Source organism: Sitodiplosis mosellana, unplaced genomic scaffold (assembly GCF_009176505.1).
Source record: "Sitodiplosis mosellana isolate CC-2019 unplaced genomic scaffold, AAFC_SMos_1.0 Smas_scaffold_6165, whole genome shotgun sequence".
In the NCBI taxonomy this organism is placed as follows: Eukaryota; Metazoa; Arthropoda; class Insecta; order Diptera; family Cecidomyiidae; genus Sitodiplosis; species Sitodiplosis mosellana.
Genome location: NW_022601406.1, coordinates 28,884 through 40,497, shown reverse-complemented (window position 1 = coordinate 40,497; position 11,614 = coordinate 28,884). Strand labels below are relative to the sequence as shown.

At 35.1% G+C, this 11,614-nt stretch overlaps 2 protein-coding genes across 3 annotated transcripts; one reads left to right on the top strand and one right to left on the bottom strand.

Moving 5' to 3' along the window:
• Positions 1-1,823: 1,823 nt before the first annotated feature.
• On the bottom strand, positions 1,824-4,366 carry LOC129574602 (heparan sulfate glucosamine 3-O-sulfotransferase 3A1). 2 transcript variants are annotated; one of them, XM_055456807.1, is made up of 5 exons: positions 4,021-4,366; positions 3,374-3,810; positions 3,155-3,300; positions 2,927-3,056; positions 1,824-2,549 (listed from the first exon to the last, which is right to left on the bottom strand). In XM_055456807.1, the coding sequence occupies exons 1-5, from the start codon at positions 4,141-4,143 to the stop codon at positions 2,291-2,293; spliced, it is 1,095 nt and encodes a 364-aa protein (XP_055312782.1). In that variant the 5' UTR covers positions 4,144-4,366; the 3' UTR covers positions 1,824-2,290. The 2 variants fall into 2 exon arrangements, with proteins under 2 accessions (XP_055312782.1, XP_055312783.1); XM_055456808.1 differs by having other exon boundaries at positions 3,155-3,273.
• Positions 4,367-7,677: 3,311 nt separating this feature from the next.
• LOC129574601 (uncharacterized) lies at positions 7,678-8,816 on the top strand. The gene is made up of 3 exons (XM_055456806.1): positions 7,678-7,772; positions 8,003-8,374; positions 8,736-8,816. The coding sequence occupies exons 1-3, from the start codon at positions 7,701-7,703 to the stop codon at positions 8,754-8,756; spliced, it is 465 nt and encodes a 154-aa protein (XP_055312781.1). The 5' UTR covers positions 7,678-7,700; the 3' UTR covers positions 8,757-8,816.
• Positions 8,817-11,614: the final 2,798 nt, after the last annotated feature.

The following is an 11,614-nucleotide window of genomic DNA, read 5'->3' as shown; positions in this document are numbered from 1 at the left end:
GAGAGAGAGAGAGAGAGAGAGAGAGAGAGAGAGAGAGAGAGAGAGAGCACAGAGAATGAGCATAGGAGAAATATAAAATTCTGAAAAACGAGCGCATTTCATTCGGAAAAAGGATCAATGAACTACTTACTCACCGACAGAAGGGCAAACATCGACAACTTTGAAATGCAACAACAATTTCGAACGAACGAATGAGACGAACGCGGGCGCGCGCATCCGACAACCAAACCAAACACATAGAATGAGAGATAGATCCAAAACCATACCAATGTGTGTACACGTACTTGTATGCAGTGCAGTCCCAATGATGGAATATATGTATCGCATGAAAAAAAAAATCGCAAATATTGTGCACCTAATGAATTTTGCTGTAACGCATGGGCGTATTACGTACATTCAATGTTCGGACACATTTTCAAATAGATTGTGTACTTTAGTATCTTTCGATCTCTCTCTCTCTTTCTCTTCCTCCTTCCCTCTCTATCTCTCCCTTTTTCTCTTTCTCTCTCGTTTTTACTTGTTGCAGCCGCATCGCATCCGAATGTTTGGATTGGAGCCATGGATCAAACTGCATTTATTTTCGTTAAATCTCTTTCTCACTCGCATTTGCAATGCTTCTTTGTCGATGAGTCTATTCCCTCTCGAAGTGCATTGTGTAATCTGCTCAAGCTATTTGAACTTGACTTAAGCCATTTTGATTTTATCTCCTCGATTTTTTTTGTATTTCAATAGCTCGAGTTAGGAAACTCAATCCTATTTTCTATTTTTATCTAATTCTTTTTTGACCATACGTCGTTTAGCCACATCGCGAATGCACGAGAGGCACACTTGCAATGGCTAAAAATGTGAATATAATTAAAGCAATCACATTCATGCTGAGCATTTATCATCGAGGTGTGAAATTTTATGACTCTTTGTATGCTACTTAGTTTTATGCACAGAAGTGGTTTTAAGAAATCGTTGACATACGGAGGCAGTGACATAAAGAAGAAAACAAGAGCATATTTCTATGTCTAAAAAGAGATCGAATTTGAGGGAAGAGAAAATCTGTTGCCTCAGAACAGATGCAGAGTGATATGTATCTTCTTCTTTTTTTAAATTCTCTATATAGCGAGAGCAATGCAATAGAGAGATATGTTGATATCAGACATTTTGCACAACATGAGCAATAATAAAACGCACGACTTTTTGCCTATTTTTGAAGATGCACATATAAATTTAGACTCAATACCAATTGACATTTCAAATGAGCGCGAAAAAAATAAATCTGTTTTTGCGAACAGCAAATTATTATTGTTGTAATATGCAATGTTCGAATTTTTCTTGGAAAAGTCGAATGGATTTTCGTCGATACTCAAAAATCCAAAAATAAATTCTAAATTTTGACATATTCCAAATCTATTGGAATTAAATGGTCAGACACATGGATTAAAATTGATTTTCTCATTTCAGATCACTTCAAAGCTATTAAACCATTGAGATTATTCCAGAATGATAATCTCTTTCGTTGTACACAATAAGTCGTTTTTCAGGATTTTTCTTTTTTTTTCATTTCAGTACAAGTTATTGTAGAATCCGATAAAATGCTTTGTCATTTCGACTACAAAAATGTTGCACCGAATTTCAAATGAATCGTTCAACTTTCAAATAGTTCAAATGCGAGAGCTCAATAACTTCCAGTAGATGGCGCTCCATCGGCAATACTTACAGTGCTTTTATCAAAGTAAACTTTGCGAAATCAAGTTCAATTCCAATGAAACGAATGCTTTCCTTTTATTTCTGATTTCGAATAATTTGCTTTATTGATTTTAATCGTAATTTTGATTCCATTTAAAACGGAAGATATATGCATGTAAAAAAGAAATCCCGATGAAAATTCATCGAAATAATAAAATTGTATGTTATAAAAAAATGCACCAATTTTTTTAGTTTAAAAACCGTTCAAACAATGAATTTGAACCTTTGAAACGACCTTTCTTCTTCTATGGGACGGCTAATTTTTTTTTTAATTTACGTTTCGCATGATTTTTTTCTTCTTCTTCGTCTGCTTATCGTTATTTGCGGACTGAATTCAATCCGCTATAAAATTTGCGTTGTGCATCCATTGAGGCACTCTAATTTCATGACAAATTTTCTTTCTCCCTCTTTCTCTAGATCTATTCGCTAAATAAAATTCTCCAATCGAACGAAAAACGCTTTAAACAACTATATCACCTAGGTATTTTGATTATAAATGTTCACACACGCTTAATATTTAAAGAAAAAAATAAAAAAATAAGAATTGTGCAATTTATGTCCATCCAAAGTCAATGCCAGTCATTTGATAGAACTTCATGTTGTACGGGCGATAAAATGCTTTCAGTTGCACATAAGCAATTGGGCTAATGGATGGATGATTACGACCTTTACTTTTGCCAAGGCAATGCGGCGACGACCGTGCCTCCGATTTGATCAAACATGGAAAACCCTTTGATGAATTGAAATAAAAGTATTTCTCGGTTATAATACGCTTTAAACCGAGAAAATCTTGTACACGACCGATTTCAAACCTGTAAAATTGTTCCAAGGATTAGATTTTCGAATGGATTCAAGAAATTGGAGCCACTTTGATCAAAAGAATTAACGTGTTTTAGGGAATAGGATTGAGTATCAATTTTTATACAAATTTGCCAAATTCAACAATAAAAACAGTTGGAATTGAAAGAATGACGGAACAATGAACGAAAATATTAACAATTAGAAGAAAAAAAATCAAGAAAAAGAAAAGAGGGAAAAAAATTGGAGAATTCAAGAAACAAATTAAACCGAGATTAAATTTGATTACGAAGAAAGTAAAAAATAATCAGAAAATTATATGAAAATTGTACAAAAAAGTTTTTATCATCAAAATTTAAATAGATTGATAGTACAAAAAATGAAAACTTACGCTGGGTCAACGATTAAACGTTCACCGCTGACAAATAAAAATTGTGATAAGCTGAAGTATTGTAGCCATCGTTCCAAGTATCTGGCATACAGACCAATTTTGATCGGACCCCATGTGGTATCGACGGTACCTGTTCAAAAAAAAAGAAGGTTCTAACATTAAAAAGATGTACAAAGAAAACAAATGTGATGATAGTGAATTGGATTTTTTCTTTATGAAATTCCTTGCCGGTGGTTTGATTTAAAAATGCCAAGTCTTCGAAGCTTTTCATTTCTTTTCGTTTGCTTGCAGCTTGAGTGTAGTCGCTGATGGCTCTTGTGACTGGATCTCGCACGACCACCAACAGCCTGAAATGAAACGTGAAACAGAAACACCTAATCATCGAGTCCAACTGATTTGACATTGCTAATGGGTTCAGTGTAGCAAGGGAGAAGCTTTTTTTCATACTTTGTGCTTGGATTCATGTGATGAACGCGAAACGGAACATCTTTGGTGATGAAATATGATGGTGTTTTTTCCATTGTAATTTGGCCGTCAATGGTCGGTGGCATGTGGTTACGATACCAGTGTAGTCCACGATTATAGTGTCGATCAAAAAAGTGGACCTCACAGCCGGCAGCACGAACATCGGGATGTAGTCGTATGAACTCGAGCAATGCTCGCGTGCCACTTTTCTTCACGCCAATTATCAACACCTGGGGCAAATGTCGATTCAACTGTTCACCTTGTTCGCTAAGCAAACGGTATTTTGGCGTGAAATCTACTTCACTCACACCTGTCAACGGAACATTCTGCACAATCGTATCGACCAACTGAATCTCAAGCACTTCAGTGAAATTGCTTGACGTTGTCCGCTTTGACTCTTCGGTTACTGTATGAGAGTTCTATATTTGACGAAAAAAGAATCACAACATTCATTGGTATGAAAAAATCAATTTAAAGCTGAAATAATGGGCTCGTCACTTGGCTTCTTGCCGAATAAAACTTGCTAATAGAAAGTTAGAATTTTTGGATTTTGAGAAGAAACTTGTTTAGGTAATTGAAAAATTTAGTTTCAAAGTAAAACACTCATACCACGGATTGCATTCACTTACCCGCTGCAGTGAGCGTCGAATGGTCGGAATCAAACAGGAGTTAAATGTGAAGGAAATGTAGAGTAAAAAGATGCAAATCAAAAGTGTAGCGACCATTGTGCGATTACTAAAGTACGAATACATTGTGCATCACCGACTGTCTTGTGCTCCGGTGTAACCCTCGACCGGAAATTGACGTTTTTTCTTTTCAAATCGTATTTGCTTTCACTCGGCTTGTTTATTTCTCACGTGGCCTTACAACTAAGAACAAAATTTGTGTATGTAAACAAATGTATCAAAAAAAAAAACTTTCACAGCAGCTCGTATTCGTTTCATGTAGTGCAATGCGGAAGAAATGACCTGAAATGAGAGTGCCATTCCAATGTATTCGATTCGCTTGACGCCGAAACACATCAATCTGTCTTATTTGTCATCACATGCGCACTGCGAATCATTTGTTCTTGCGAAAAATTGATAACAGCACAATTTCAACGCGCCCAAACACATACCACACTCCATCTGATGAGCATACCAAGTGCAATGCATTCCGTATTGCCGGATGTCTAAACAGCTGTTCGCTTCGTTTTTGGCTATTTTCATCGTCGGTTAGAAAATGAATGGAAAATGTATTTTTTTGGGATGGTGGCAAAAAAAAGCGATTTTTTTCTTCTTCTTAGAAATTCAACTGGAAAATGGAAAAATGTGGGCTTTGAGCGCGTTCTGAGGTATCTTGAATATTCCGGCCTAAGTAAGGTTTGTTCAAGGTATTGTGTTATGTTGAACACTTTGAAAATGATTCAAATTTTGTGAAGTTCGTTTAACGCAAAGCGTTCAGATACAATCATTGTAGAAGTCTTCCACTAGAAGAAATTACGTTGAGTAAACTTTTCGCAGTAAATGCAAAGCAATTGGATAATGATCTAATTATAAAACATGAAACACACGTGCCACTTCATTCGCGTTTTCTCTCTCTCTCTCTCGCCATTCATCGAGATGATAACTTCACAATAGTGATAAAAACTGTTGTAAAAATCCAAATGGCTCTAAAAAAAGAATATTATCTATTGACGCATCCATTCAAGTTATTGCCAATAACGTTGGCTGAATGTCAAAGTTTCTAAAAACTTCTTCGAATATCAAAGGGCCATTTAAATGAATGACAAAAAATTGTTTGTAAAAATTCTGTAACAAAATTATTGACAAGCAATTGAATTTTGATTAAAACAAAACTTCCAATTCAATACCTTAATTCTAAGTCAATACCTTAATTTCGATGATTGTAAAGTTCGTTTACTGACGTAAATAGACCATTTTATGGTTATTTTCATTGATTTTTTTCTCTGTGTCCACTTTCGGAGAAATAGCGCAAATAAATCGCATTATCAATGAGAACTTATTGAAATGGTTGCTAAAATTAGAAACTGTTTGAAAAGAATCATCGGAAATGATTCAAAGAAAAAGTGAACAATGAGCATTCGAATTTAGATGAAGAACTTTCATCGACGATGGTTCTACTCGTCGGATTTCGACTTTGTAAAAATTGTAAAACGTGACCATTTTGATTTATTAGCAATACGTTAAATAGATAACCAATCGCTTTCTTTTTGAAATAAATTTTTTTTTCTACTTTTGCTACAGACTTCAGTCGGCGATGCATTCATTGTTGTTGCACTTGATTATTTTGAACGTTACAATTGGGTGTCAAAAGGACACATCGAATGTCAATAGACTCGTGAATATGTGATATGCAATACACTCGGTGAAAGAGCGGTACACGATTGTCACGTTCGTCTTATCGCTCACACATGCTGGCATGGGCTAATTGCTCAAGTGGCCTCTTAATTTGCCCGCATTATTTTCAACACCCCACTTTTGTTTTTTTTTGTTTTTCCCAACCTTTTTTGTTTTACTTCTGCCAACCATATTTAGTTGGTGCGAATTTATTTATAAACTGAATGCTTTAGTTCTTCAGTAACAATATTTCGATTTTATTCTACCCATTAGTGATTCAAGAGGGTTCAAAAATTTTTTGTTGTTTTTTAATTGGCGTCGCGACCACTTTCTGCGGTCAAAAATTGTGTTCTGTGACTCAAACTATGTAATCGCATCGATCCTTATCACAAATCACCTGCCGTTGAAACTATCGTCAATTTGCAATAATGACTGAAAAATTTCCAATTTAATACTTTGCAAAATCAATTTATTTCGCTTTCAATTTGTACAGCGCCCAACCAATTTCGACATTTGTATTCGGCATGGATTTGAACTTTCATTTTTCACTCGCATTGCAAGTATTGTAATTATTCACCATTTTTCGTGCTTAAAGGTCATCCCAACTCTATTACTGGAATGAAAAAAAAAACACGCATTGTAATCGTAAATAAATTGCGGGTCGGCCACATTATAAATTCAACGTTTCCCTGTGTGTGATTAAAGCTTATTAACAGTTGCGTCCATCGTTAACGTGGTTCATTCGGTTTATTCACGTGTAATAATAATAGGCCTGCGATTTTTTGTTTTGTTTTCGAAAACTCATTCTGAACGATGTAGATGTGCAGTTTTCGTTAACACTTTGACGATTCAACCATTTATATCGAGTCTTTTTCGATAGAGGAGAAGTGGGGTTTGTTTTTCTATAACTTTTATTCATAAATATTTATACTAACTGTTAGGTAAAGATTTATGGCAACTGTACGAATGAGGATTAGATGAAATTGAATAGGGAACAATAATGGTTCGAATGATTATTTGAATGAGTGTTTGAATTTAAATCTTTCTGACACCCACAAATGACATTGCCTACGAGTTTCAACTGTTTTTATTTCAATATCCAAAAGTGACTCTGAACTCACATTCGATTCGCTTGTTGATAATTTCTCTCGATTTATTCTATGCTTCCACTTAATTTAATGAATGATCCACCCAAATTGATGGAATAAATGTTTTGTAAACAAGTTTACTAATCACCACTATTTTTGAATAATTCCAAGTGCCATACTTGACTGATAATTATCAATATGTCATTATAATAACCGATTCAATGAAAATGATGACTATTTTTAAATTGCCCGTGTGGAAATATTTTGACAATTGATTATTTTGGGACATAGTCGACTGACTAAAAGTAATTATCCAGTACAAAAACAATGATCATAGTTAACCTCAATCACAAGTTGACTGCAGTCAAAAACGCCCAAAATTAAGCGACTGGCTAAAATTTAATCGGAATCGACTATTTTGCATGCAAATTATTTGCTTGTATGCCTTTAAATGCTATATTTACAGTTAAGTTTATTATTTGTTACAAGAATTGTGCGATGCAGGCAGAATTTACATATTGGTTTTCTTATTGCTTTTTGAAAGTGATCGCACTCGGCATCCACTTTTTTCATTTTTATCTTCATACATGCATCAATGTACTTTGAATTCATCGAAAATTCAATTGCAAGTCCTCATACTATCGAGCTCCTGTCGAAGGTTAAGGTGAATCATGACGATTAAATATTTTATATTTTTTGACAAAATTATGAGCATGACATTTAAAATGAAATCACTTCCTATACTTAAAAATCGGTTAGAATTTTCGGTTTAATTGCTGCATTCAATCTGGACGTCCACATTTTTAATTGCCAATATAAATGGTGGATGACATCGGAATTCCGCAACATTTCACCATCAGTTGTTTTGGAAAACGGTGAAAAATGTGCCTTCAGCTCGGTTCCCATTTGATATTGGGATTTCTAGTTTTGGTGGCCGCATTCAGATCGGAAAATGTAGTGAAATTTATTCTTTGATTTATGGATTTTTTCTATTGTTTTTCTCTTCAAATTTAAGAGATTACTGTCAACAGCTCAAATCGTGTCTCTTTCACACTGACTCGAACTTGACCGTACTGCTGATTGTTAGAGCGAAAGAGATGCTATTTTACAGTGTTGTTTAATTTGATTTTCTTTGTTGCTTAGAGACAAATATTGATTTCGGACATAAAATTTCTTTTTTCCAGTGGCCACCCAAAGCACTAATCGAGCATATGGATATACCAGCAATAGTGAAATATTGCTTGGATCAATGCCCTGGATCTACTAAAGCAGAAATGGAACTGTTTGAGAAAACGACCGATTTACAAAATTTGCCAAACAGCCGTGAACTCAAGTGTTATATGCATTGTTGTTTGGTTGAGTCCAGAACGATTTTGCCAAATTCAACTCGACTTAATATGGAAAATATGATGGTTGTAATGGAAAAATTGAGGAAAGAGGATGTAGATATTTTATTACGCTTGTCAAGGGGATGTATAAAACGCACCATGAACGTCCGAGATCCATGGGAATACGCTTATATTTTGAATACTTGTGCAAAATTGAACGATAACGAGGTATGAAATTGAATGGATGCATTTTGTTCTTTTAAGCACTGTAGGGAGTATGTTGTATAAAGGCGATGTGGATAACATGCTATAGCATCACACTTTAGTCTGATTTGCATCGACTATTGACAATTGTAATTAGCGAGTGTAGTGTGCGCGCTGTGAGATGCGACACTGCTGGAGGAATGATGAGTAAACGGGTCGTAAACAATTATAATATGAACGACGATCTGTCTACAGCACAAAGATTAAAATATTTATTTGTTTTTTTTTTAATTTGAGCCTTTACATTCTTTCTATCTTTCGATTTTTGTGTCAGAGTCTTTTCAACATTTTATTCTTTCATTAATTTCATACCTTTTTCTTTTAGCATTACTACTTCATCTACTAGCGCCTTAATTCTTCTTTAAAGCATCACCGCGAATCCCATTTAAAAAAAAGCGCGTCGGTGACTTGTGACTCGATTATGAATGTATTCGAAATTATCACGTACAAAGTAGCAGTAGAAAACAAAACAAAATCACAACATTCAAATTGAAAGAGACCGAGTCTTGATTTCTTTTTCCATATGGTGCTGAAGCGACATCTCACTGCGACAACGTAAGCTTCATACTCACAACAGAAAAAAGTGGCATAAGTTAAGAAGAAGAAAAAGAAGAAGTGCACGGTGTATACTGTAGTTGACGTTGTCGCAGTGAGACGTCGCTAGCAGCAGTCATTTGACGGCTTTAATGTAAAGTAATACATGAAATCGAGGCTTGAAAGAGACACTCTAGAGGACTTGACCGCTCATTATCATATGCGAAATAGATTCAACGAATTTTTTTCTCCTTCCAAAATTGAAGACAAAATAAAACTAACATAACTAATTTATAATCTAATAAATGGTTTGCGTTTATCATTTGCTATGGTTGCAAAGTGATGTACACTGGACAGGTAAGCTATCGCAACGTTCTAAGTCTCACTAATTGATTCGGTAGATACAAATTCCAGTGGCAGCTATTTTTTTCTATTGGCATGGAAAGGAAACACGTACTGCCGGTGCAAACTATTTTGAAATTTCGTAATTAATTTGCGCACCCATCTGATGACATTTAAATATCCATGTGACTTTGGAGAAACGTGTGCCATCACATCGTTTGTCGTCTTTTTTGACCGAGCAGTCACGCCTATTCGGGTCTTGTATTGAAGATCGCTTGAAGTATTAAATTGAATTGACATGAAATGCGTTGAAGGGCTTCTACTTCGCCAAACAAACAAAAACATGGGGATTCGATTTCAACCGTCACAAACGGAGTGACAAATGGAGACTTTAAGTCAATATTCACGGAAATAGTGCTACAACAATAACAAAAAAAACTGCCTCAACTCCTTGTTTGCGCTCTTTCAATTACCCACATTGTCAAAATGGTAATTGGAACCCTGTTAAAGGCACCATGTCGATGTTTGATTCAATGAACGGTTTCGTCAAAATGTGATTGATATGCTAATTTTTATATCTTGCAATTCATCGAGATATGACAGTTGGCCAAATAGTGAACAATTAAGCAATTTCATGGCAACCAAAACAAAAATGCCTACCGCTTAACCCGATCAAAGCGATGGTTCCATTACGGCGGCGTGCAAAGTAATTCTGTCACCTGAGGCAAATTTTCAAAATGTCGCCCTTTAAATTTTCAAGCAAAAGTTCTTTACCTAAATTACTGCATAACGGCAGTGACTTTTTTCGTTTTCCAAGAAAAGGATCTGTAATGCTATTTATGTCATTACCACACTCAAGACATATTGAGCATTCGTAATCATAAGAATCTTCAAGCATGGAACATATGAAAATTAAACCATAATAGTAACGCGAACGAAGCGAGCGGAATTTTTCTTGTTGTTTTCTATTCTTGAATAGTATTCAAGAATAGTATTCAATGAATACTATTTTTCAATTTGGCTTATTAAATGTCTTTCTTTTCCGATTTTATTTAACTTTTTTCAGTTATTTATGACTCAAATTGAAAAGCACTCTCTTGCAGCGACAGTGAAAACTGAGGCCCTTACTTCTCTTGTCAAATTTGAATTCAAAATAACTAAAAAAATCATTTGGCGGTCGAGCGCCTTTGGCGCTGATAATATCTCCCCACAAATTTTGACCCAACAAATTTTCGCTAGCTCCGCTCGCGAATTTTTCGCCCCTCTCGAAACGTTGCCCTAGGCATTTGCCTCATTTGCCTAGTACTTTGCACGCCGCCGGTTCCATATCGAACCGTTTTTGAATATGTTCTGCAAGAACAAGTACATTGGTCAATTTTTATTTCGTTTCTCGTCTAATGACGTTTTTATGACAGAGAAAAGTTGAATCTATCATAAAATATATAATTTATACCATTTGGTTCGGTACAATATGAAATGGGGCATTTTGCATTTCGGCAAACAAATTTAGGGGGTCAACACATGGAAATGAATCGAAAAATTTTCAAACAACTCGATTATTATTTTATTTCGGAATGAAGTTTTAAAGCCAAGCATGTACAGATACATATCTTTTGATCTCAAAATTAACATTGAAAACAAAAAACATGAAAAAAACAATCTTTCCATGGTTTTTCTTGTGTTTTTATTGAAAAAATACGTCGTGACAAAATCAAGGTTTTCCACGGAAAATCTTACAAATTTTCAATCGGTCGCACTATAATTCAAAAGAATGCATGCTCACCTTTATCAAAGACTTAAAATTAAATCGATTTTTTTTATATTTTGTTTGCATTTAAGCCAAATTTTTAGAACTTTGCAGGAAAAAATTGAAAAAAGAGATCAAGGCTTTGAATGGGTTAAAGAAGAGGTAATTGAGATTCAAGGTATCCAAAGAATCACTTCAAAGTTTAGGCATAATTTGCTTCACCGCTTGCAAGCATGCTGTTACCGCAGGCAAAAGTTTGAAAAAACTTGAAAATCCAACGATTTATCTCTCTTCCCCTCTATTTCTCTTTATCGCAAAACGGTTTGTACGTAAATGATAATGACATGGTTTGCATACGCAAAAAAACGAACTGGGCCCACTGCTTCTTCGCATGTCATCTGTTCGAGCATTATGAAATTGAATACGATAGAAAGGAACACTAATCACCAAACACATTTGCTGATGCATTATTCCAACGTGGGGCACTAATCAGTCAGTGTGCACTTTACTATTGAGCGTGCGCAAGTCAGTCGAGTGCGCCTATACAATTCACTTGATGTTGTATATTCACAGACCGGGCT